The sequence below is a fragment of the Medicago truncatula genome, chromosome 3 (genome assembly GCF_003473485.1).
Source record: "Medicago truncatula cultivar Jemalong A17 chromosome 3, MtrunA17r5.0-ANR, whole genome shotgun sequence".
Classification (NCBI taxonomy): Eukaryota; Viridiplantae; Streptophyta; class Magnoliopsida; order Fabales; family Fabaceae; genus Medicago; species Medicago truncatula.
Window position 1 is genome coordinate 30097977 of NC_053044.1, and position 26750 is coordinate 30124726.

General features: G+C 32.9%; 3 protein-coding genes, 1 long non-coding RNA gene and 1 other non-coding gene across 6 annotated transcripts; 3 read left to right on the plus strand and 2 right to left on the minus strand.

The window, feature by feature from the left end:
- Nucleotides 1-6923: 6923 nt before the first annotated feature.
- LOC11405229 (malonyl CoA-acyl carrier protein transacylase) lies at nt 6924-11927 on the plus strand. Its single transcript, XM_003599255.4, has 10 exons — nt 6924-7251; nt 7355-7440; nt 7528-7594; nt 9832-9974; nt 10495-10543; nt 10648-10785; nt 10889-10969; nt 11058-11234; nt 11311-11397; nt 11498-11927. Exons 1-10 carry the CDS (start codon nt 7000-7002, stop codon nt 11558-11560), a joined length of 1143 nt encoding a protein of 380 aa, XP_003599303.2. The 5' UTR covers nt 6924-6999; the 3' UTR covers nt 11561-11927.
- Nucleotides 11928-12778: 851 nt separating this feature from the next.
- Nucleotides 12779-13569, minus strand: LOC11420456 (uncharacterized). The gene is made up of 2 exons (XM_003599254.4): nt 13435-13569; nt 12779-13350 (listed from the first exon to the last, which is right to left on the minus strand). Exons 1-2 carry the CDS (start codon nt 13463-13465, stop codon nt 12926-12928), a joined length of 456 nt encoding a protein of 151 aa, XP_003599302.1. The 5' UTR covers nt 13466-13569; the 3' UTR covers nt 12779-12925.
- Nucleotides 13570-13591: 22 nt separating this feature from the next.
- Nucleotides 13592-13662, minus strand: TRNAG-GCC (transfer RNA glycine (anticodon GCC)). Its single transcript has one exon. It is a non-coding gene; the product is annotated as a tRNA-Gly (tRNA).
- Nucleotides 13663-13742: 80 nt separating this feature from the next.
- On the plus strand, nt 13743-17821 carry LOC11406806 (probable protein phosphatase 2C 26). 2 transcript variants are annotated; one of them, XR_003010183.2, is made up of 11 exons: nt 13743-13972; nt 14064-14118; nt 14201-14280; nt 14994-15075; nt 15272-15342; nt 15476-15555; nt 15675-15772; nt 16702-16822; nt 16914-16991; nt 17320-17368; nt 17452-17474. XR_003010183.2 is itself a non-coding variant. In XM_003599253.3 (11 exons), the coding sequence occupies exons 1-11, from the start codon at nt 13815-13817 to the stop codon at nt 17502-17504; spliced, it is 930 nt and encodes a 309-aa protein (XP_003599301.1). In that variant the 5' UTR covers nt 13743-13814; the 3' UTR covers nt 17505-17821. The 2 variants fall into 2 exon arrangements, 1 of the variants encoding a protein (XP_003599301.1); XM_003599253.3 differs by having other exon boundaries at nt 16909-16991; nt 17452-17821.
- A 6567-nt stretch (nt 17822-24388) lies between these two features.
- LOC11410790 (uncharacterized) lies at nt 24389-25008 on the plus strand. Its single transcript, XR_003010256.2, has 2 exons — nt 24389-24548; nt 24651-25008. It is a non-coding gene; the product is annotated as an uncharacterized lncRNA (long non-coding RNA).
- Nucleotides 25009-26750: the final 1742 nt, after the last annotated feature.

The window sequence follows — 26750 nt, forward strand, 5'->3', positions numbered from 1 at the left end:
TAGTCTGCCCGTGCTTCTGTTCATCGCTCGCCACGGCGAGGGATGATCCTCGCCTTGCGAGTGATGAACTTCATCGCTCGCCACGCGAGCCCCTTCCCTTCGCCTCGCGAGTTGTTTGGTACAACTCGCCATGGCGAGCAACCCTTCCTCGCCTCGCGAGCTTAGGCAGAGTGCATGTCATATTTCGTGTTCCGACCTTTTTAGTTGAATCTTGTATGCCTTTGAGTACCTTAACATACCTAGTATTGGTTAGGAATGAATGTAGGATCAGAGGGAACCCAGAACAACCTTAGTTTGGGAGTTGAGTGGTACTCGCCATGGCGAGTAAGTACTCTCGCCTCGCGAGTACAACCAGGATGAACTTGTTTATGTGTTTATGCGATCTGTGTCGCACTTGTTGATCAAGAGTGAACCCCTAACTGGTAATGAGACCTAGTGATGTCGTTTAATGCAGACTGTAGAGTTGTTTAAGTTATATTAATATTAATTGAATATGAACTATTGTATTGTATATTCATGCAAGATAAGAAAATGTGATAATGATACAAATTATGTGCTTTGATATAATGATATCATCTTGTTATGTGACCGGTTTATGCTGCTTCCGTTATTTAACTAAGTGCATAATTATATGATGAAGTTTAGCTCCAAATTATTGGATGCATGTTGATAAGTTGATTACGATGTTTTGTTCATTTGTGTCCATGCATAGCATATCATTGAGCTTAGTCCTCACCACGAATATTAGGAGCTTTGTCCTCCGCACGTTTTATAGGAGCTTTGTCCTCCGCACGATTAAAGTATATTAATACTTATGATGACGATTGGTACCACATGCATATAAGGAGTCTAGGAGCATTGCCACATTGTCATGTTCATAATGCTATGTTGTTGATGACGATTGAATAAGTGAATACGTGATACTTGTTTATTGAATATGTGAATACGTGATACTTGTGATTTGAATATGCAAAGTTATCCAAGAATGATTATGATGTTAATGTTAATTATGATTCGAATTACTTTGATTAGCATTATTTTGATGAAATCTCACCCCTTCTGCTTGAAAATGTTGCCCTTCGTATGGGTAACTTGCAGGTGATCGTGCTTAGTGTGCAGTTTGCTTTCGTGAGTTGGCCTTGCCTTCACTGTGTCGTCTAGGTCGCTCTGATACGTAACGGGATGGGGTTATATGCTATAACATGCTTCATTCTTTTACGTGAACTGCTATGACAATTTCTGTTTTGTTTAACTCTTTTAAGATCTTTATTTGGGGCCTGCGTGCCAAACTGATTTATGGTTTATGAACTAATATTCCGCTGCTATGTTAAGATATTATGTGGAAGTTAAATTATTATTTAACTGTTTTTGGATTACGTTTTTATGTGATATCCCGTTTATGGTTTTTACTCTGATAAATGTTTAAGAAATTTGTATATTGGGAAAACGGGGTGTTACAGTGGGTATGAGCACTTAGGTGCCCATAGGGTATGAGAAAGGGCACTGAAGTTGTTACCCACGAGGGTACGGGCTCGGGTACTGACATTTTTTTACAAACACGGGTATGGGGAAGGGTACTATAGTACCATACCTATTGAGTACCCATTGCTATCCCTAGTCATCAGGGGGAAACTGAAGCATCCCAATTAGGTTGGCACCCAACTATTTTATTGAACATAATAACAAAAAAAAATTGAATATTATTTATAGGTAAATATTAGAATTACCGTAGTCACAAAAATACCCTGTCCTTTTTATTTTTCGACAGCAAAAATCCCCTTAAGACATCAGTTTATTTTGTTGAGGGGAAGATTTCGGTTTTTTTTTTTTTTTTTGAAATATGGGGAAGATTGTACAATGGGATGATAAGATGCATGATCAGTATCTTTCAAAACAAAAAAAGCATGCATGGTCGGTACATGTAATGTAACACTTTTTCCTGACAAATATGGTATACTCCTCAATCAACTTTTCTGTTTTCTGTTTGTTTACTGTTGGTACAAACTTATTCTTTTTAAGAGAAGCCAAAAATTGAAATAGAATTGCAGAAAGAAGAATCAAGATCTAAAATAGTTTTGTTTGAAAAAATAAAGGTTTAATTATTGAACCGGTTCCTAAATTATTATTTTTATGATGGTCGGAGTTTGAATTCTGGACGTTATATATATATATATATTGTTCCTATCAACTGACATAAGTTCACGATGATAGTTCCTGAATTATTTAAGTATATTTAAATAGATTTTGGAACTAAAAAAACTAAAAATTAAATCCCTATATTTATTACTGATTTGTAATTTCCTTAGACTATTTTTTACTTGAACCCCTAAATTTTAAATAATATATATTCAGGCTTTGAATTGAGGTCAATTATTTGAAATTTTAGGGATTTAATAAAAATTATTTTAAAGTCTAGAAGGGACCTAATTATAAGTTAATTAATAGTTCAAGGACTTGATCAAAAAGATTAAAGCTCTCGTTAAACATTTTTTATCAGATTCAATACACAATAACAATTACTTTTTAGTTTAGGATTCCTTTCAATGTCTTTCTTCACCTGTGGTGCGGTCATATCTACCACAACTTCTTTTTTTTTTTCTGGGTTTACTTCAATGTCTCATTTGGTGGTGAGGCGCATGTTGTATTTCTAGACTTTAAAGAATATGACCTCTAACTGAGTGACATGGTCCGGTTCCTCTTTTGATTTTTTTATTTTTATTTTTTATCAAAGCACTAAAAATAAAAGACAGAAGATGCTTGAACCAATACAACAGAGTCACAAAGTGGATAATCTGTAACAAGAAAAACCAAATCTAAGGAAAGAGGTTGTTAAGTCCACCATTATAGAGAAAAGCTAGGCAAATTATGACGATTTTTTGTCATAACAACTGTTACAAGACTACCCTCTCTATGAAAGTTGGTACAAAAGCCTTAAAATTCATAGCTATTCTATTGCAAATGAGGCAACTATTATGTAGCTGTCAAGGCAACTTTAGAGGCACCATTTTGGGTATGGTTCCTCATTTCGACTGAGTTAAAGCTGGTAGACTTCACTTTGTTAACATGCTTCTTCTTCTTTCTCTCTGCCTTAGTGCTCTCAGATAGACTCGGATGGTGCTGCTCAAAATCTGATATGATGGTCTCATTGTTGTCCTCCTCCACTTCTTCAACTTGATCCCCCCCCCCCCCCCCCCTTAATGGATTTCTTAACAAGTACAACGCTTAAGATCGAAGTTGTATACTTGACTTCAGTTACAAAATCAACCTTTAAGAGATTTGAAACAACTTTCCTAGTGGCTTCAGCCTTCTCTAGTGAATGTCAATCCATGTCTCCTTGATCCTTCACTTGATGTCTTGTTTTGTCGATTTACATGATATCTCTCTAAAAAGACTCAAACACCTATGAAGTTGCATGATTTAGGATAAAACAGAATTATAACGACTCGAATGAAAATAGGCTTAATACATCATTTAGTCCCTTAACTTATTTCTTTTTTTCACAATAGTCACCTAACTAAAAAACGTCTCAAATTGGTTCCTTATGTATTATGCCGTTACCTATCTTGGCCCTCTCCGTTAGTTTTCTAATGATTAATATTTTTGATATAATTTCAACCATTTGATTGCAGGTCCATTGTATACAACAATGGACCATCAACACCTAATTTTTTTTTCCTTCTTCTTCTCCTTCCCTCTTCTTCTTCTCTTCCTTTTGATCTTCATCTCTTAAATATTAAGTTCATATAAATCCAGATTTATTTTAAACAAAAATAAACACAAACAACTCTTTATAACTAGGAATTAATATCTTCAAAAGACTTCTCAGTATAGCAAAATTCAAAACTTTTAAACTACCCGCAAACATTTCAAAAAACATTCAGCCTAAAACAAAGGACAACATCAAAGAGCTTAAACAAAATTCTTATAATACTACAAATCAAACTTAAATAATAGCATTAGTAGCACTTGCAATCCTAGACCATAAATCAGCACACTCCTTCCCAATTGGACCACTAATAGCAGACCCTTTCATTTCTCCTTTGGATTAACAATAACACGAGAAAAAACAAAGAATTGATTAAATCTTTCATCATTCATTAAAATTTCAAATTAATTGAATCTCAATATTAATATTAAAAAGAAATCAGAAAAATTAATTGTATCCCATAAATTAAGTGTTTCATAAATCACAAATGTATGCTGCAATCACATCATTCTCTTCTTTCATCACCATAGCTTTTTCAGTCACCAAAATCAGAAAAACAAATGTATTTCTTCAGTCACCATAGCTTCTTCCGTCGCATCATTCTCTTCTTTCATCAATTTCACATACTCATTAAAAGCGATATCACGTCGATTCTCGGAACCCTTGAAAGAATCACAACATCATCATTAAACCGTTATTTTCACCGCGTCGTTGAACGTATTCTCCGAAATCGTTAATTTCGGAAGAAGAACAAAAGGGTCGTGCGATTTAGCGGCGGATTTGCAATCTTGGTGAACTACAACTTTTACTAGATCTGGGAGTTTTTTTTATTTAGCGGCTTTTCGCCAGTTACGATATTGGTGACCTACAACTTTTTACGATCTTGGTGAACTATGTTTTTTTTTATTTCATTTAGCGGCGGATTTTCTTTTTTGGGTTAATGGCGGAAAGTGAATGTTTATGGCTGGTGAGTGATTATGGAATTGAAAGGTGGTAAAAGGGATAAGTGAATGAGAGTTTATGGGTTGGAAATTTTAGGGGGAGATTTTGGGAGAGGAGGTGGTGGAGATTAAGAAAAAAGATGAATGAGAGTTTTAATTTGGTAATTTTCTGGAATTTTTTTTTAGATGAACAAAGATGCAGATGTGAAGATTGGTAGGGGAAGAAGATTAAGAAAAAATTAGGTGGTTGTGGTTCACCATAAGCTACAATAGATTCCTCCATGATCAAACAATTTTCATTTAAAAAAAACGATCAAACAGTTAAAATTAAATTTTTTAATAAAGTGTATGGTGGACCACCTACAAAGTTGGTTCGCTTTAACCATTTAAGGTTAAAAACTAACGGAGAGGACCAAAATGGTAAACGGAGGAAGAATTATGGGACCAAATTGAGACATTTTATAGTTAGGGGACCAAAATAAAAACCAAAAATAAGTTAAGAGACCAAATGATGTATTAAGCCAATGAAAATAATATGAAAAGTGATATATATAACCTAACACTGTGCATTAGTATTTATATAAGGAACAAATATGGTTTTTTACACTTAGGTTTTCACCTGGACAGATGTCCTCAAGGGAAACTTGTAATTATCTGGATATAACACCATTAGATTTAGGGAAAGTTTACCCTATAACTCTACATCCATACATGCACCCTACAAAGCATAAAAAATTCCCATTTTATTCCTATTTGTGATTTTTTCCAGTGAGTGTGACCAAAATTGTAAACCATAACTCATCGGGAATGATTCATAATTGTTTTTACTTTGGCTAAATTGAAGATTACTTTAATTTGAACTACTGCAACCCATAACAAAAAGGACTTGCAATCTGGAATACTATTGAAAGGGTTTTCGAAATTTAACAATGTTAGATTTATCATGTACCCCTATTTTCGTGCTCATCTTTCAAACTAATTGGGTTTAAGATGATTGTTTTGAGTTAGATCATGCTGCCTTGCCAACTGATATATTTATATCGTCAAGGCACCAAGATCTAGCTAATAGCAACCTCTTGGTATTTTTGACAAATAAAGAGTTAGAACCTCTTTGCATCTATCTATCTATATATTTTTGACAGCATGCTGAAGATCTTCATCATGTCGCCTAATGGAGAGAAATCTATTTGCGACAGCATGAGAAAGATCCTCAGCACAGTAAATTGTTCACGACCCATAAATTGTTCACGACCCATCTATCTATATCGAATTTGATGATGTGACAATAAATTGTTCACTTTAAGTCCCTTATATCATTTCAATTGAGTTTCTTTGACCTTTTTACGTTTTATCACGACCCAATTTACCACCATATTTTTAAAAGGCTAAAATATGGTTTTAGTCCCTGTAAATATGCCTCGTTTTGGTTTTAGTCCCTGGTAAAAAAAAAAATTGTTTTTGGTCCCTGCAAAATTTTTTGTTTTTGAAAATAGTCCTTGACCCCACTTTTGTGATGATTTGCATACGTGACACATTATAACTGAACCAATTTTATAGTTTTTGGTCCCTGCAAAATATTTTGTTTTTAAAAAAGGTCCCTGTAAAATTTTTTGTTTTTGAAAATAGTCCCTCCATATTTGCAGGGACTAAAACCATATTTTAGCCTTTTTAAAAACTCTCACAAATTATTACATTCGTATTCATATCAAGTTATCTAATATATTGTTATCTCAAAACTTCTTAAATAAAAGGCTAAAATTGCACAATTAAAACTAAAGGATATTTTCAACAAAATAAAGAATTAAAATTGGATTTAAACCAATCACTTAGTTTTTTTTTTTTCGACAAATCAATCACTTAGTTATTCTTATATAGTCATAACGGAAAATCAAAATTATTTAGGTTAAAAAAAAAATCATATTTACTTGTTGCTCTTTTTTCTTCATATACTTTATCCATTTATGTGTGTGCAGATACGTTTGGTTCATGTCAAGAGAGACCAAAATTTTGGAGGTGTAGAATTGATTACATATTTAATTATTTTTTTTTGATAGAATTGATTTTGTCTTTTATAAACAAATTTATTATAATTCAACCAATTTTATGCGAATATATCAAAACATAAATCATTTTAATTTCAACTCATTTTTAATCAAAATTAATTTTACATAAAATTAATTCTCACATGTCACAATATAGAATGTCAGATTCATCTAATGGTTCAGAAGCATTGAAAGTTACCTACCTTTCTCTTAGCAGTGAAGTAGTTGGCCACTTTCTTTGGTGTTGAAGACAAAAAACACTTGTAATCTCCGTCATCACTGTAACAAAACCCATAAATCCAACATTTGAATGCAACATTTGTTTCACCATTCTCGTATTCTCCACAACCCTTCTTCTTTTTCCATCTCTACAATGTCTTCTTCTCTCACTCTTCCCTCTTTTTCCCCTATCTTCTTACCACAACGAACCCACACTCTTAAAAACCATAATTTCCCTAAATCTAGGGTTTTCGCTACCATCTCCACTGGATCTCAATCTTCCATCCATGAAGCTTCTGTAGCTGATTATAAAGTCTCCAATGCATTTCTCTTCCCTGGGCAGGTACATTTTCCGCATTGCATTGCCAAAAAAACGATTAATTTAATTAATTTTGATTGAAATTGGAACTGGGAATTATTTGATTTGATTTGATTTGATTGTGTAGGGTGCACAAGCTGTTGGAATGGGAAAAGAAGCTCAAAGTGTTCCTGCTGCTGCACTTTTGTACAAGAAAGCCAATGAGATTTTGGGGTACTTAGTAATTATTACTTTTAAATTACAACTATTTTTGGTCAAGATTAATTTTTTAATATGTTTTGTTTTGTATTATGTATTTAGGTTTGATCTTCTTGATGTATGCATTAATGGGCCAAAGGAAAAACTGAATTCAACAGTTATTAGTCAGGTATGTTTCAAGGATTTTGTTATGTTAGGAATCAAGGTTCTTATTTGATATATCCTGGACTATTGTTTTATTGAGGTGGAAGGCTGAATGAAGTGAAACTGAGTGGAACGACATTAGGTGACATTGTTTAGATCGTTTATAATATGATATGATGGAGCAGCATGAAATTAGATGAAACCTATTTTGAAGTTAAAAAAAAAAAACCGATGGGACTCGATTTGATCACATTTCATCCAATGTCGATATTTCTATTCGCCTAAGTTTAGGAAGATTGAGATGGAATCAACTTATTATGCTAGTTTCTTAACCATTAATTCTGCCTCCCAAACAACAGAAAGGAAGTTATTATTCAGTCTATCAATAAAATATCTAAACAGTGTACGATAATGATATGGAAACGGATTCAATAACTTTGTGGCGCAAAAGTTCCCATAACTTTAATTTAAACTCATATAAACCATCGGAATGATTTAATGCTTCATATTGTGTCATCTGCCTTTGCCATTTGTTAAATAATTCAAAATTAAGACAACACAAGACACGTTGCTTTTTCAGCTCCTCTGCTATGACGCCGTCCAAGTTTGCCGACCAAACCACCGTCACTAACTCTGAGAACTATTGTCTTGCTCGACTACCTCCTGTGACTCAACTTCCGCCACCGTCTTGACTTGACCACTCCAAATTGTGGCTGTAGACTCCGACCACCGAAATATGGAACACAACTAACAATTTAAGATGATGAGCATTGGTGGTTACATCACAGAAAAGTCACACAAGTTTTTAGATTTCTCGCTGAAAAATATTTTCTTGAGTTGTACAAGACAAAGGCACCACAGAACAACATATTACTAAGTTGTCATGAGTAAATATTAATTTTATAAATTATAACTTTAAAAAGTAAAAGATCAGAGCATAATCGTGTAATTGGCGAGACTATTTAATGTATATACTGGTTTGAATTTAATAGCCAACACCGATTGGATGTTGTTGAAAATGATGGCGAAGAGATTATGGTGGTGAAAATAGTTTATTAAAGAGGTTTTATTTATGGCTTGTTAAAGCAAAGCACATCTGGATCGGTGAGACGGTGACGGTGGAGGCACAGGGAGGTACATCAGAAACAATATTGTGCTTGTGTTGGTGGTAGTGGACGAAGGCTGTACGACAGAGGGAGAAGATGGAGATTTTGTTTTCTTAATTTTCAATTATTTAATAAATGGTAAAGGCAGATGGCACAATATGAAGCATCAGATCATTCTAATAGTTTATATGAGTTAAAATTTATGGTAACTTTGGCGCCACAAAGTTACTGAATCCGGATCCTAATTATATGGCACCCCACCCATCACTAATATCCAAACATATCATCAGTGTTAGATGAATGATATAAAATGTAGTTCAATATTGTTATAAACTCATATTGATGATTTACTGTATTTAATAATAAAAAAACTTCTACTGTTGGCTCTTACTTAACTAAGAATAATGCTAATTTTTATTTATGTGCTAATTATTTACTTCTTAAGATAGTCTATGTTTAGTTACAAAAGATTCCTTAGACTTCTTTTACATTAAGTCGAAAGCAAGTATCATTTTTATGTGCATAAATGATAGCTGACATAGTATGCCAGAAATTTGAGACTAGAGAGTCATTGGTTCATGCTTGTTGATCAAGTATAGATGTTTTAAAACTATAGATCAATGTGCCATTACAATATAACATGAGTTGGTCAAGAAAATATCTGCTTAACGATCAGAAGTTGAATAAACAGAAATCACTTCTTTTCGACCACTTCAGAATCAAATTCAAAGATTGATTTGTGCCTTTGTCTATTATATTTCACCCAATTAGAAATATTACAACCCCAGAAGCCAAGCATTTCCATATTAGGAGGGGTTGGCTACATGGATTAATGATTTTTTAAGCTCCCTGATAGAGAGCATTTACCTCGAAATCTCTGATTTAAAACTTTTTTCTGTTAACTTTAACGACGAAATAGTAGTCTAACTAGACCACATTGTCTGCACTTGAGCATTCCATTCCATCCTCATCAGACCTTTGACCTCCTCTATAATCAAGATTTTAAAAGAATAAAGAGGCAAACATCGGTTTGATAGTATATATAAATCTTTTGTACACTAGAATGCATACATCACTCTGTTCTCCATGGAATTATTTGTTTATAAAGGGCATAGAGGCATAGATGTAATTACCATCTAATCCGTTGGTTCTTCAGCCTGCCCTGTATGTCACAAGTCTTGCTGCTGTTGAGCTACTTCGGGCACGTGAGGGAGGTGAGCAGATTATTGATTCTGTTGATGTTACATGCGGTTTGAGCCTGGGAGAATATACTGCTCTGGCATTTGCTGGGGCTTTCAGGTGAGTTCATAACAGTAACTATTAATTACCATATATTTTCTATTGCTTCCCACCTTCCCCTTCATTGCCTCCATTTTTCCCCATGTATCAAGAAATTATTTGAAAAAGAGCAATATGTAGTTACAGCATATGTGGTGCCCTTGTTTTACCATGCAATTAGTTACACCTTTTCTTTGATGATGGCGGTGGAATTAGGAAGACAAAGTGGATACGTGTGAGTGACCCAACAAGGAGGTTTTCTTTATATAAATAATTCAAGGCTTATAGTTTAAGTCACATCAGTCATAAAAATCTAGTAAATGATTTTATTGGTGGTAGTACACCACTATACCATCTATGAGAAGTTAGGACTATGTTTTCAGCTTGCCAAGCTTGTATGTATGGCTAATGAATAAGTATCTTCCTTACGTGATTTTGCCTTATAAATTGGTTGACAGAAATGTACTTGAGTGTTTTTTCTAAGTTCAACTTTTTCTTGATTTACATGCTCTTGACCCATGTATTTATTTTGATTTGTAAGCTTTGAAGATGGACTGAAATTGGTGAAACTGAGGGGTGAAGCCATGCAGGTAATCTGTGGTAGCTGGTTTAGTTTCTTGTCTAACTTGCAGTATTACACCAACTTCTTTGATATAATTTGCATTCACGAGAATAACTGTTGTTCTTTATCCAGGATGCTTCTGATGCTGTTAAAAGTGCCATGGTTAGTGTGGTAGGATTGGACTCAGAAAAAGTCCAGCAGTTGTGTGATGCAGCGAATCAGGAAGTGCCTGAAGCTGAGAAGGTTCAGATTGCCAATTACCTATGTCCAGTAAGGTTCTTGTGGATCTGGCTTTTAGCAAGCTTAGGGAAAATTGTTTCTAAATTTTATGATAAATTACTGCTTTAGAATTAATTGTGTTATATTTTGATAGGGAAACTATGCTGTCTCTGGAGGCATAAAAGGAATAGAAGCGGTGGAAGCCAAAGCAAAGTCTTTCAAGGCTCGAATGACTGTATGGTTTTGCTCCCTAACATTATTTATTTATTTATTTTTTATAACACCTTTTGCAAAGTAATAATGCCTTTTTGTTACCGTGGCAGGTGCGCTTAGCTGTTGCGGGAGCTTTCCATACTAGTTTTATGGAACCTGCCGTGTCAAGATTGGAAGCTGCATTGGCATCGACAGACATTAGAACCCCAAGAATACCAGTCATTTCCAATGTGAATGCTCTGCCGCACACAGATCCTGACACAATAAAGAGGATATTGGCACGACAGGTATGCTTTTGATACTTGTTCCTGTCGAACGTGAATATATGGTTTGAAATAATTGTGATTCCAATGCTATTGGCAGGTTACTTCCCCTGTTCAATGGGAAACAACTGTGAAGACTCTTCTATCCAAGGGGCTGAAGAAAGGCTATGAATTGGGACCTGGAAAGGTAGAAAGTTTATACAGCCTATACTATCATCATTCTTGAATCTCAGTCAAATCTTCTAGTGTTGCAAATCTGCTAATTTTTGTTTCTCTGGACGCTTCAGGTTATTGCTGGAATTGTCAAAAGAATGGACAAAGGTGCTGAGATTGAAAACATAGGTGCTTAAAAAGTTTGCAATACCTTGCTACTTGTGTGGCTTCCAATGCAAACAACTACAATATTGCATCTCTTTTTTCACGAGAAAATGTGTGAGACCCTAAATCAAAGAGAAACACGGAACTTGAAACGTCTGTGCAAAGAGCAACTTCGGTCAGATTTGAAGTTAAAAAAGCTTAATCCACCAATCGGTTCTATTTTGAACAAGTTAGATTAGTGTTTGTTATTGTCGCATAGAATTTTATTTCATTTATATAATTTTATACTCTTGTATAATGTTGTACTCTAATCTCTGTACCAATAAATTTTAGATGAAATAATTGTTGGTTGAAAATTTGAAATGGCAATGGTGAATACTTATTTTAAGTACAATTAAATTTATTTAATGTCTGATTTTGAGTTTGGTCACCGCAGCCATGCATCTAGCTTCCTTTTTGCCGCGAAAACAAACGACACATCTATTGCCTTTTGATCTTGGACCCGGAAACAAGCAGAGTTTAGTTAATGTTTGATTCTCCAGTATAAATGCTAAAACCATGGTGAAAACCCACACTAACGTAGAAGCTTAGATTTCTTGCTTCTGAAGTTTAACAGTGCAATAGCATTGTTACGTCAAAAAATGAAGCTGGACGCCGATCCAAACACACATGTTTGATCAAATCTAAGCGATAGATTTCTTGTCTCACCAATCCAAAATTCTTAAATAATACTCCCTCCGTCCCTAATTATAAGACCCTTTTGCTTTGCTAAAATCACGGGAATTAAGAAAGCGGATATTTGTATTAAAGTTGTTTGTAATCACTGTTGTTTTTACAATTTTATCCTTAAGAGAGAAGGTTAGTTTATGTTTTCCATATGCTACTTATTGCTGATTGAAGAAAAAGATGTATAATAAATAAGGGCATGTATGTAAAGAAATAATTAATGTAGTTGAAAATAACAAAGGGGTCTTATAAAAAAAGACAAAAAAATCTCAAAAGGCTCTTATAATTAGGGACGGAAGGAGTAATAATTTATAATCATTCACTCTAGATCTACTATAAAAGAATTTAAGTTGTTTTACTGTGTTTTTAAGTTTTGTGTAAACCGGTATCGCCCCGCACGCAATTGTGAAGACCAAGTAGACGACAAACTCCCCTCAAGAGTTTTAAAGCCATCTTATCTAAGCACTTCTGGGTTACATGTGTGTTTAATTGGTAAAATAGTAAGTAATCTACCAAAGCTGAAATGAGAATATGAATGAGAAATCACGTTATTCATCTTCTTCCCAAAACACAAATTTTTTTAACAACTAAATAACGTAAAAAGAATACAAATCCATAATCAAAATGAAGGAAAAAAAAAAAAAAAAGCATGAATCTGCATATCCAATTCTTCAAGTATTTGATGATTGTCTCCGTCTACGAATCTGATCAATCCAACGCTCCTCCGGAACTTCCGAAACCCATCTCGGAGCCTCTCCAGCAAACGAAATCCCCCGCATCGCTTCCATCACCCTCGTCGCATTCTCCGCCGTCAACGGTGCAATCCTTCTTCTCTCCTCTTCCCTCAACGCTCTCTGAATCTCATTTTCAACCTCTTCTCCGCTTCTCTCCTCCTCTTCCTCCTCGTCGTCGTTCAGATCCAGCATCGAGATCCCGTTCTCCGCTCCACCGTGCGCAGTGTATCCGTTCGGAATTTGATGGAAATCATTCGCGTTTTCTCCGTCTGAACTACCGTCGTCGTCGACGGCGGATATTGGTTGATAGTATTCCGTAGCATCATCGGAATTCACGTCTGAATCGCTTCCGTTTCCGTTTTCTACCAATAAACAAAAAAATTAAATCAATTCATAAAGCAGTAAATAGTTTTTTTTTTAGCAAAAAAATTAAAGAAAAAAAATACCTTCGATTGATTCAACGGTGGCACTGTTCATTACTGCAATTTGAAATATGAAAGCGAAGAAGAAGAGTGGAAAATGAAGAAGAAAGAAACACGAAGAAATAAATACTACTTTTTTTAATTATTAGTATAAATAATAATAATAAAAATAAAAAACAATTGCACCAGCCGGGAATCGAACCCGGGTCTGTACCGTGGCAGGGTACTATTCTACCACTAGACCACTGGTGCTTGTTGTGTTACTTATGAATTTAATTAAATATATTCATATATGATATTTATATATTATGTTCCTTGTATAAAAAAAATCATGATAAATTTTGATTTTCATGGCAGTGTGTGAATGTGAAGGATAGAGGGAATTGAAGTTGAAGTGGTAAAGAATGGCTATTTCAATATTGAGAGCTGTGATGGTGTCAAATTCTCATTGTCAATCTCAACCACTCATTCATTACATATCTTCTATTGATGAAAATGCTAAGAGAAGGAAAAGAGTAGTTTTCTCTTCTTCTCATTCTTCTGAACTTAACCCTGTAATTAGGTTAGTAAACTCTTCATTTTTTGTGTGACTATTAATGCTTAATAACTTTTTTAGGTCTATGTTAAAATTGGGTTTTGGTTTTGTTTTATAGGTCATCAGAGGTTTCATTTTCTTTTGGGACTTGCCTTATTCCACATCCAAAAAAGGTAATAGTGATTCTATAGTTAACATAAGTTACATGTTTTTTTGTGTATTTGTTACTTGTTAAAGTTGTGGTGTTTCTTGAAGGTTGAGAAAGGTGGGGAAGATGCTTTCTTTGTGAGTAACTATAATGGTGGAGTTATTGCTGTTGCTGATGGTGTCTCTGGGTATGCTACTTACTGTCTCATTCTTTCCTAGTGGAAGAACTTACGGAAACAACTTATGACATGTTTATAAACTGTTTTGAGCTTATTTCTACATGCTTTCTAGGATAGTTTATGAAAATAGTTTATAGTTTATTAGAAAGCTAAACACAATTTGAGTCTCAGGATTGGTCCTGGGAGTAGTCGGTCTTTTGGACCGGATATCGAGTTTCAAAAATAAAAATAAAAACAATTTGACTTTATTTTAATCTTTTGTTGTAGAATAGAAATAGCTTATATATAAGCTCTTATATGATAAACAAATATATTATAAGCTTATAAAGGTGAAAATATGGAAGCTACAATTTGTAAACAAATATATTATAAGCTTTATTTTAATCTATGGTAGGGCTAAAATTCTCGCGTCCCAATGTATTTTTGCGGTGAAAATATGGAAGCTACAATTTGTAGCGTTACATTAGACGTACGTTTGGGGCCATCTAAACGTAAAAACAAACAGGTGCTAAATTGTTTCTGCAAACAAGGCATTACTATCGTTAAACAAACATAAAACAACACCCACAATAAACACTTGACTTTGTTTTGCTCAAGAAAGATAAACACTTAAATTTGTTATTCAGTTATAAATTTAGATGGTGTTGTTATGTATCATATTGTTCCAACTTGACTTTGTCTTTACAATTTGTCTCAACGTGTTTTTGTGTTATGCTTCACAGTTGGGCTGAAGAGGACGTAGATCCTTCATTATTCCCACGTGAATTGATGGCTAATGCTTATAATTTTGTACAAGATGAGGAGGTACCATAACCTAAACGCAGATACTGATTATGAGTATTCCTAAAATAACATCATATTTGCTTTCCAGTTACATTCATTCTTTTGAAATTTAGAATGATATCTGCTTTTTTGTCTTTAATAAGAATGGCTATATGCGTGTTGTTTGGTAACAAAGTAACAGACATGTTTATTTGTTGAATATTGGTGGATTTTGCAGGTGAATAATGATCCTCAGATTCTTATAAGGAAAGCACATGCTGCTACATTCTCTACAGGCTCAGCAACTGTGTAAGTTTATCCTCTTTTATTTAGGTTGCCAATTTGGAGTAAAAAGATCAAACATTGATATGCATTTTAATTTTTAAACTATTCTACCACAATATATATGCCTCAACAATTTCTTGTCTGTGATTCTGTGAAGCATCGTTGCTATGCTAGAAAAGAATGGGAATCTGAAGATTGCCAATGTTGGTGATTGTGGATTACGAGTTATCCGTAATGGTAATATCTCATGTTATAAAAGGAGTTATTTAATCTTCTCTATATATTTTTTTCCTCATCGAAAACACTTTGAAACTTTGAATGTTGAGAACTTGAATTTCCCGGTGTTCCCTTTCCAGGTCAAGTAATCTTTTCCACTTCTCCACAAGAACATTACTTTGACTGCCCATACCAACTGAGCTCTGAGAGGGTTGGCCAAACATACCTTGATGCAATGGTAACATTTAGCAATTGTAACTACTATTATATCATTAACTTAATTTATTTTTCCTATTCCTCTATCTGTCTTCACTTCACTATTCAAAATAAGCAAGATTTGTGTATGTGAAATAGTTAATGGAGAGAAAAGGGAAAATAAGCACAGACCGCAACCACCTAAACTTTCTTGCTAAGATTGAGACAGGCAACTAAATAACTAATATTAATACTCCTAGAATAATCCGATGCTACGCAACAACACTCCTCCCTCCGTCTCATAATAAGTGTCACTTTTGCATTTTTTTCTCTGTTTCAAAATAAGAGTGTTTTAGTAAATGATATTAATTTCACCATTAATATACAACTGATCATTTCCTTAAGAACTTTGCACAACCTAAATGCTACACTTGTCTGAGACGGAGGGAGTATTTGTATAATGTTTTTTGCTATGAAAATACAAATGCAAATACCAAAAGCGACATTGACACACATAAACACCGATAATAATCTCATAAAATAGAAGTGATTCCAGACACAACTTCAATCTGAAGTTTCGATTTTGTATAATGTTTCTTTGCTATGAATGTAACTGCCTGTGTCATTTTCATGTCGGTGGCGGACACCAGACACAACTTCAATCTTAAGTTTCGATTTTGCATAGAATTTTTGGGCTCATGGGTCAGCCAAAATATTGGCTTTGGGTTAATGGGTCCAGTTCCTTTGTTATTATTTTCCATAGTTATTGTTGTACATTAGTTCCCTCTAAACTCTTTCTTCTATTTCTGTTAATAGTTTAGTTTCTTGGCTTGCGTGAAGGCTAAGTTATGTGTTTTCATATTGAGTCACAACATAATACACAATTTCCCAAAGGAGATATAGTCTCATTTCACACCTGATATAAATGTATTTCTGTTATATTTTCTTTTACTAACCTTGACAGAGAAACAGGTAAGTAATGTGGAGTTGATGGAAGGAGACACAATTGTCATGGGATCTGATGGGCTTTTTGATAATGTTTTTGACCATGAAATTGCTCTAACCGTTGCAAACAAAGAGGTTTCCGAGGCTGGTATTGTCCTTCTTCTTTGTTGATCAGTTTGAGGATTGCGATCAACTGTAGGAATTTCACTGATTCACAATTCATGTTGTTGCTAGCAAAGGCATTAGCTAACTTGGCAAACAGTCATTCAATGGATTCGAATTTTGATTCTCCGTATTCATTGGAGGCAAGGGCCAAGGTAAAGAAATAAGTTTGTAACTAAATTTCATTTGCTTTACAAAAACAGAGATTATTTAAAATGATGCATTATTTTATGATTGTCAGTTTTGGATAATGACTTCTTAATAGGTAAGTGACATTCTTAGTTTTAAAAGAGTTGCAATCACTGAACAAGTTGACAGTCGTACTAAGCGTTAGTAAAAAGATATTGTCGGCAAGAAACACCAAAAAGGTTGAAACACGGTCTAAAAAAATAGTTTGCGTAAAATAGATGGGCAAATAAAAAAAGCAAAACAATTTTATGAACTATCTTTTTCTTTTTTGATGTATTGTCAATAATTTTACAGGGTTTTGAAGCTCCATGGTGGAAGAAAGTTCTTGGAATGAAATTGACAGGTGTGGCAGAGCTAATTCTAAAATAATTTTTATTTTCTATCTATATGTTGCCGACTCTTACTTTTAATTTCTATTGTAAACAGGTGGAAAGCTTGATGATATTACTGTAGTTGTTGGTCAGGTGGTAAATTCATGAGATTTACTAATCTCAATGATTGATTATGCTGTAAAGAAAACAAGGTACCGATTGTTAAGATCACCACCAGAGAAGGAGTTGCCTTAAGTATATTGTGGCACTAAACTTTGGTCATGCTCTTAAATTATTTTTTTTTCATGGAAATTTTCCTGCTTTGCCGTGAAGTATGTAGAGCTTCATGCATATAGAAAGAAGCTGTATAAGATATTCATTCAAAGTTAGTTTTTGTTTATGAGATGTTGTACATAATATTTGGAACCAGTGGTAAGCAAAAAACATGTAATGTTAAGATAAATCATTACCCACTGCTTGAGCTTTTTATATTTCTCAATGTCTCCAACGTAAGATGAATGTCTTTACTATACTTCTTTTATATATTTATATTTATAAACACACACACACACACACACACACTAGACAACATGGTTTTAACATGCTGTCATAAATCACATGTGAATCAAGGAGCAAGAGACACATGAATGAATACTATAATAGAAATTTATGATTGATATTTAGGTGCGGAATGATTTGAAGAATCCGTGATGGAAGGATGCATGACGGCCGACAGGTACTACTCGTCCACAGTTTTCCTGCCTGTGGCCAAGAAAGGATTAGCATGCAATGAATCCTCCGAAGGTTGCAATTGTTTGCCAATCTCGAACAAGGCATTTAGTCGCACATATATTTTTGTGCTTCAAAAGGAATTACATGTAAACCCAGATATAAACGATGAGGACTATGCCACTTGCTTCATAAGGTTTACGCATGTTGTGATGATGTTTGACCTGACTGTTGCAATTTGTATCCAGAGGCAAGTCTTCAATTCTATCTATGTTGGGACTTCGTTGCAAATTTTAAGCAAAATTATTTACATTTTTCTACCTTGCTAGGAAAGCTATTGTTGAGCTGCAAATTATCTTGCAAGAGTTAGCATGCACAGTTCTCATACCTTGTTCAGGTCATTACATTGTTAGTGAACCTTAAATTGTTGCTAAATCACTTCCTGACATACTAGACATGTTATTCAACAAATCAGGATAAGCAAAATTGATCATTTCGTCAAACCCACTTCAATTTTATGGATTAGCATATCATCTAGTAGTTGTATTTCTGCCTACATGTCCTTTGAGCATCAGATGGTTCACTTCCAAGTCTCATGTCCTTTGTTGATGTCCAAAAATAATTTCATGTTCTTTGTTAAACGAAGAACTTTACCGAAGCCAAATTACCGACAGTTCATTTGGTTGTGAGATTCCACTTCATCCTTGTGGTTGTCGGTTCGAGACTTGGCATTAGGAAGAACTTTGCGAAAGCCCACAGTACGACGAGTTTATCGTAGCATTTGTTACATCCTATTTGGATGCCCTAGAAATTATTAGTAGAATTTTCGTCACGGTCATATAACCACAACACTCCTCCAAATGGTATATGAAGGTTTTATGATTCTTAAAATGAAATACATTTATCTAAGGGTTCAAAACACAACCCGTTCGTCATTGGAGCATCATCCCAAATGATTAATTTGTTGTTGATGATAATTTTGTATGAGGAATGCCTTGCTTGATATTAAACTTTGATTCCTCGGACTTGTTGTGTTTGGATTCTTAAATCTTAATTGTAGTGTCACTCTACCTGACAACAATAGGGAATCAATTTCATCAATGTTAAGAACAAGATCACTCTCTAGATCGAATAGATGTTGATAGGGTATTCATCAATTCTTGTTTGTCAAGGCAGGATTTGTAATTGTATGATAAGCATGGATGAAGCATTGTTCCACCTCTAGCAATAAATGACTTGTTATTAGTTTAATTTTAATTTATTTAGTTTTTCTTTACTATTGGTGCGTCCTCAAGAAATGGCTTGTTGTTTTTATTTTAGTTTTTATTTTTCAGCATTGTTTTCTAATATTTTTAATGGTATTTGATTTTGTTATTCAACTAGTTGCTTTTGTTATTTGGTAAGAAGAATCATTGTTGTTTTACAATCTATGATACTATTTAGTCTTTATGATGTATCATGTATGCAAAATAAAATTCTCACAAAGAACTAAAAGTTGTGAACAAATGAAGTAAAAAGGTCAAATAGAAAAACTGATTTAAATATATAATGGTAATATTTTTCCTTTATTCCTTTTTTTTTATATTTTGGTAGTTACTCCTACGTACTGATCTCAAATATGTTATAACTAATAAAAAATATTTCACTTAATAACCCCCACTGTATGATATATATTATATTTCCTTTCCAAATATACCATTTTTCAATTTTTTTTTTTGAGGGACCATTTTTCAAAGTCTTGGTTAGTGGCTTTGTTCAATAAAATAACAAATTAAGCTTTTGGATTTTTTTATTTTTTTGGTACATCAAATTAAGCTTTTGGATTTTATTATGTAAAATTGATGAATGCGCTAAGTCATGGTTTGCATTCAGGAGACTGTGATGATGGGATTTATTTATTATTCTAAAAAAATTTAGTCCTAATAAACAAGTGACCCACACTGAATCTTCTTACAACAACAACAAATTAAAATCATAGAGTTGCTTTTCATGACAATGATTTTTTGTTTGTGTATATTAAAAAGGAGTTATGTTATTTGTACAATTTATGCAACAACCTTTGACAATGTGAGAAGCACGCAAATCAAAATCAGTAAAAATATATTAAAAAATAGTAAAAAAGTTGTTGGTTGTACAAAAATGATGTTCAAATATCATTCCTCATTAAAAAGACATGATTTTTGTAATTAGGCTTCGATCGTGAATTTGTGAATGCTCGCTATGAGAAATGCAGCTGTATAAGAAAGAAAAGTTTATACACATTTTAAAAGAACTTTTTTTTTATGAGAGTTTCATTTTCCACTATAATTTTTAAAAATCACTCCGGTCCGGCGGTCCGAATTGATATATAAAGAGATTGAGTTAATAAATGTATTAAAAAATAATTAAATTATGAAATTTATTTTCTTAATTCAACTCTTGCCTTTCTCTTCAGCCAAACAAAACAATAAAAGAAACTCATTATCTTTCTTACATTTTTATTCTTGCTTACGCTCTTTCTTTCATCTCACAATCAAACGTCGCTATATATATATTGAACAAACATAACAATTACTACATGAATTCCGTCAAATTTAAGAACTACTATGATTATTTGTTACACACGTTCAAAAACTAAAATGATTATTATTCCTTATATATTATTGTGCATGCAACTATTTATTGAGTTGTACTTAAACAACCACCCTAAAACTTTCCCATCAAAATAAAAATAAAAATACATTCATAGTGACCAATTTAATAAAAAACTAATATTTTAGATAAACAATTGTTGTTTGTTCACATGATTGTTTCCATCAGTTATGGTCTAGTTCCCCCAAGTACTCTTATTTTTAATTTTATTTTAATATTTTTATTGGAGTGCTGCAAATGATAGGTGTGGTCTTGGAGTGTCTTTTCTTCCATGTAATGCCATTTTAGTCAAATTTTTGCAATAAAAAAAATCTGTGAGTTTTCCTTTCCCGTCAGGAAGGGTTATAAACTTATAGAAATTTAATAAAAAATAATGAATTCTTATTACTGGTAAGTTTTTTTTATGTGGCCTATTTAATAAGTTTGCTAAAGGGACAAATTAGAAAATACATTGATTTACTTAAAAGATATTTAATGACAATTCTAATTTTAAAGAGTTTTTTGCAACTCCAAAAGCACTTAAAGCTATTTCATTGATTATTATTTTTTAAGAATTAAAGCTATTTAATTGGTGTAAGGAGAGTGTTAGTTTTGTATAAAGTGATAAAAACATTTTGTTACATGCATAGGGCTGAGGTGTAGAAATATGGCTCAAATTTTTAAGTTTGTTTATGTTATGATTATATTTATTTACCTGTTTCTGGTTTTAACGAATGTTGATGGTAAGCCACTTTTCAATCTTCCCAAATTTTCTTCTATACTTTGTAAACAATATTTCATCCTATCTAGTTATATTCTTTTATTCTATTTTTCATTACAGCGGGTATTAGATGTCATGATGTCTCTGAATGTCCAAAAGGTTTGTATTGCAATGTTGGTTCTCATATGGAATGTGTAAAGCACCAATGTAAATGTATTAAAAACTTTGAGCCAATAGATCTTGCATGATTCTTTATTTAGTGTCTGACCTATAAGAGTACACAAACATCTTGATACAATATTTCATAAGTTATCATTTAGTTATTGTGTTGGCACTCAATAATTTGTTTTTTTTTTAGTAATTTCAAGTCCATGTAATTAAGACTTTGTACTCAAAATGGTAGTCATGAAATGAAAAAAGACAACAAATAATAATGTAAATAAATTGTCCTATTGTCTCTTAATTTTAGAGATATCGTCATGGCCTTCAATTTGGTTATATCACCTTTTTTTTTCATCTAACCATATCATCTATCAAAATACCTTTAACTATTTAGTTGAAAATTAATTTTTATTTTACTTCTCGTCAAGAGCTTTCATCAGCAATACCATCGTTACTGCCGCAATAGTGAAACGTTTTAAGTGAACCTCCATATATTTTTGGATTTGATTCAAAATTTTAGACATTAATATTAATCCTTTGCAATTTTACAACTTTATTATCGTTCCTGTGAGTTTCATTTCAAGTTTTCCTTCGTCACCTTTAAGTGTTGATTTTCTTCATAAGGAGATTACTTTATTTAGGAGTATAATGAAGGTTGTGGGTAGAAAGGTTGACCCTAGACTCTGACTTTGTCCTAATTTATGTTTTTAATGTTTTTTTAAGTTAAAATATATTAATAAAAAAGTAAAAATACAATATATGGGGTCATAAACCAAACAGGAATAGATTCTAAAGGCCAAATAAGAAAAGATCGTCCAACATTAGATTAAAACAAGAGGACATGCTATAGATTTTAAATTAGGATAAAAAAAAGCCGCTAAAAACACCTAAAAGATGCTTGTCATAAATAAAATTTGTATTGAAGTTATGATCAGGAAGATGTAGTTGATTCCTCCTAACCTTCTCTTTGTGCTCCAAGACTTTTCTTTTCTTCTCTTTTCTACTAACCTTCTCTTTACACCACATCTATAGCTTTAACAGTGTGATCCACTAATACAATGTTTGGATTCGAGTTTGCATCATGTTTCTCATATGGATTCGAGTGCTTTATTTCCATACAAATGTTGTCTGTAAAAGGATAACTATAACGTTAGTTAATGGGTACTTGAGGAATCATGTTGAGTGACATGAGTGTCCTAGATGGTATTTGTCTCTTCTCATAACATGAGATATATCTTTAGGCCTCTTGATGAAATATGACTGTAAAATTGCATGGCCATGCCGAATTAAGTCAACATGAGATATTAGGCTTATCCGTTTTTCAGTATATTTCGGAATCAAAAAATATAAATATTGATCTATACAAGGGTGATAAAAACAATGTCTTGTGATCAATATAAATATGAGGACAAAGGAGTAAGCGTACACATGAACATTATCATGGAAAAGGTTTTGTCATATCACTTGACATTCTTGTCACTTTGGTAGCAATGATGTGTTGCTAGATACCGCTCATTGTTTATAATATTAAATATAAGATTTAATATTGTTGTCAACGTGGCAAGAACTTATAGGGTCACACGCAATAGAACGTTCAAAAGGAGAAAATATAAGTAAGACTTATAAGATGGGTGCGTTTAGCAAATAACGTTAATCAGTTAGCAAATGCTAAATGTGTTAATGGGCTTACGGAATCCCAATAATGTTTTCTGACTTACAGAACACACAAGGAGTTCTATCAATAGAACCCTTGTGTTGAAGTCAGAGGTTACACGTTTTCTGGAGAAAAAAAAAAACCTCATCCTCCCAAACCTCTGATCGCTTGGCTAGCATCGGGAACCAGAGGAGCACTGTTCGTGTGGACGAGTAGAGGCTCTAGTTTTTGCTTTGCTGTAATCGAGATTCCTTTATGCACTTTGAGAGGTAACATTCTAATCATTCATCATGTCAAATTCGTAATGATCCAAGGAAAGGAAATTGAATTTTTTTATTCCGCTGCCTTTTTTGGTAATCGATTTCCCTTCAATTTTACTATAATCACATAAGATTACAATTGCTCAAGGACACTTCCAAGAGACTTCCAAATGCTCAAGTACACAAGTAAGAAACTTCCAAATTATATTTGTTTCTTTGGTCCACTTTTCACTCCAAAACACGCTTCTTAATTAAAGGGACACTACTTGACTCAATAAATAAAAAAGATATTTTATTTCAAATGACTCTAAATTAACCACTAAACTAATAGAAATAGATTAAAAACTTAATTAAAAATGACTCTAAAACTAATGTATGATTGATTGTCAATATATTTATCGGGGTGTCTAAAAATGATAGGTCGCGGTCTTGGGATGTCATTTCTTTCATGTAACCCTTTTAATCTAATTTTTGCTATAAAAAAATATGTTAGTTTTCCTTTCCTAACACAGAGGGTTATAAAACTATGAAAATTTATTAAAAAAAATAATGAATTCTTTTGATTGGTAAGTTTTTTAAGTGGTCTATTTACTAAGTGTGCTAAAGGAAAAAAAAAATAAAATTAGAAAACACATTATTTGTCCCCTTGACCATAATTTAGTTGACATGGACAGTGCATTGTTATATGTAGGGGTCGGACTACGAACTTTGAACACCCTATTTATTCACTTTAAAAAATGAATTCTAGTTACTAGACTACTTCAAGAAAAAAAACAACGATTTACTTAAAAGATATTTAATAACAACTCTAGTTTTAAAAAGAGCTTTTCAGAACTCCAAAAGCACTTTAATAAGCTATTTAATTGATTTTTTTTTTTATAATTAAAGCTATTTAATTAGCGTAAGGAGAGTGTTAGTATTATTTTTTTTGGAGTAGGAGAGTGTTAGTTTCATAAAATATAAAGTGGTAAAACAATTTGAAGGGCAAAGGTGTAGGAATATGGCTCAAATTTTCAAATTTTTTTATGTTATGACTATATTTATTTACCTATTTCTTGTTTCAACGACTGTTGATGGTAAAACCCACTTTTCAATCTTCCCAAATTCCCTTCTTTAATTTGTAATTAAAATATTTCATCTCAGTATTTATATTCTTTTATTCTATTTTTTCATTACAGCGGGTATGAGATGTAATCATGTCTCTGATTGTCCAAAAGACACGTTTTGTTGGCTTGATTCTCATATGCAATGTATAAAGCACCAATGTAAATGTGTTCGAATCTTTGAGCCGATAGATCCCGCATGATTCTTTATTTAGTGTCAGATCTGTGAGCGTACACAAACATCTTGATACAATATTTCATAGGTTGCCATTTAGTTATTGTGTTGGCACTCAATAATTTGATTTTTTATTTTATTTTAATAATTTCAAGTCCATGTAGTTATGACTTTGTACTCAAAGATGGTAGACATGAAATGAAATAAGGCAACAAATAATAATGTGTAAATAAATTGTCATATTCTCTCTTGATTTTAGAGATATCGTCATAACCTTTAATTTGGTTATATCACTTTTTTTTTTCATCTAACCATATCGTCTATCAGAATACCTTGACATATTTAGTTGATAAATAACTTTTATTTTACTTCTCATCAAGTGCTTTCATCTATACTTTTCAAATCATTTATACTTAAAAATCGACAATACCATCGTTACTTCCGCAATAGTGAGATGTTTTAAGTGAACCTCCATATGTTTTCGGATTTGATTCAAATTTGTCATCTTATTTAAATTAGACATTGATATTAATCCTTTGCAATTTTACATCTTTATTATCGTTCCCGTGAGTTTTGTTTCAAGTTTTACTTCGTCACCTATAAGTGTGGATTTTCTTCAGGAGATTACTTTATTTAGAAGTATAATGAAGATTGTGCATAGAAAGGTTGACCCTAGACTCTGACTTTGTCCTAGTTTGTGTTTTTCATATTTTTTAAGTTAAATTATATTAATAAAAAAGTAAAAATACAATATATGGCGTCACATAAACCAAACCAAGGAATAGATTCTAAAGTCCAAATAAGAAAAGATGGTCCAACATTAGATTAAAACAAGAGGATATGCTATAGATTCTAAATTAGGATAAAAAAAAGTCTCTAAAAACACCTTAAGCAAGCTGATTAATTAGAAGATTATGAGCGAGTATTAGGATCAAGTTTTCTTTGAATGCATGAGTTCTTCTTATTAGATTTAGATATAACCACGATGGATGATATTTATCAATAGGTGATTTTGCGGTAGTAGAATAATACTATCTGCTACAAACTCCTAAAAGATGCTTGTCATACATAATGCTACCAATACCTTAAAGATGCTTGTCATACATAAAATTTGTATTGCAGTTATGATCTGCGGTTGCATTCTCCTAATGCGCCAAGACTTTCCTTTTCAAGTCCTCAACTGCAACAATATCTTACGCCAAATCTATAGCTTTAACAATGTCATCCACTAATAGAGTGTTTGTATTCGAGTTTGCATCATCTTTCTCACTTTTCAATGCACTCTCAACGTGATTTTTGTGAAGGTACAATTGTAAGCTTGTACTTGTGTGTTTGTGCCCATTTGAACATTGTTCCAAACAGGGGCTAATTCATTGTCTTCATCACAATTGGCATAAAAAAAGTTATCGGAAAGGGATTCTTCAATCAATTTTTTTTCAGGGATAGTTGCATCGACTGTATGACCTGACACATTATAAATATTTTGTTGAATTGTGTTTTCAACATAAACAACCTCCAAAGTATGATAGAGAGTGAAATATAAAACACACATATATAACGGCATGTATACACTACCTTAAATTATAGTATAAATATATCGTATCCATATGGATTATGTTATTACTTTCAACTTCTTTCAAAACAAACAACTTGTTTGTGTGCAAATAAAATAAATTATTTAAAGTTTCAACAATAAAAGTAAAGTTTAATGAATAGTCAAAATAATAAAAGTGATTTTAGATCTTAAATGCAAAAGAGTGGTTAAGGAATTTGACTTGGTCAAAATATAGGTTTGCATGTAACAGGATGTTGCAACTTTGAGTTACTTCATGGAGACCTCATGGTCTTAGCGGTTTTCCAACAGAACCATTATGGTTAGTCTAACACCCGGATTTTTAACATTGACATTACTTAAAAATAAATTGTTTCTCAAAAAACAATTGACACACCCGGATTTTTAACATGAATCACAAAGCAATTTATATCGGTTCCTCCTATAA

Bases quoted from the DNA above. Each gene is read 5' to 3' on its own strand.
- LOC11405229 (XM_003599255.4), top strand. From the start codon at position 7,000: ATGCAACATTTGTTTCACCATTCTCGTATTCTCCACAACCCTTCTTCT. The intron at 10,786-10,888 runs GTAAGGTTCTTG...ATATTTTGATAG, and splicing joins TTGCCAATTACCTATGTCCA to GGAAACTATGCTGTCTCTGG. The intron at 10,970-11,057 runs GTATGGTTTTGC...TTACCGTGGCAG, and splicing joins CTTTCAAGGCTCGAATGACT to GTGCGCTTAGCTGTTGCGGG.
- LOC11420456 (XM_003599254.4), bottom strand. From the start codon at position 13,465: ATGAACAGTGCCACCGTTGAATCAATCGAAG. The intron at 13,351-13,434 runs GTATTTTTTTTC...GTTTATTGGTAG, and splicing joins CACCGTTGAATCAATCGAAG to AAAACGGAAACGGAAGCGAT.
- LOC11406806 (XM_003599253.3), top strand. From the start codon at position 13,815: ATGGCTATTTCAATATTGAGAGCTGTGATGGTGTCAAATTCTCATTGT. The intron at 13,973-14,063 runs GTTAGTAAACTC...TTTGTTTTATAG, and splicing joins GAACTTAACCCTGTAATTAG to GTCATCAGAGGTTTCATTTT. The intron at 14,119-14,200 runs GTAATAGTGATT...TGTTTCTTGAAG, and splicing joins TTATTCCACATCCAAAAAAG to GTTGAGAAAGGTGGGGAAGA.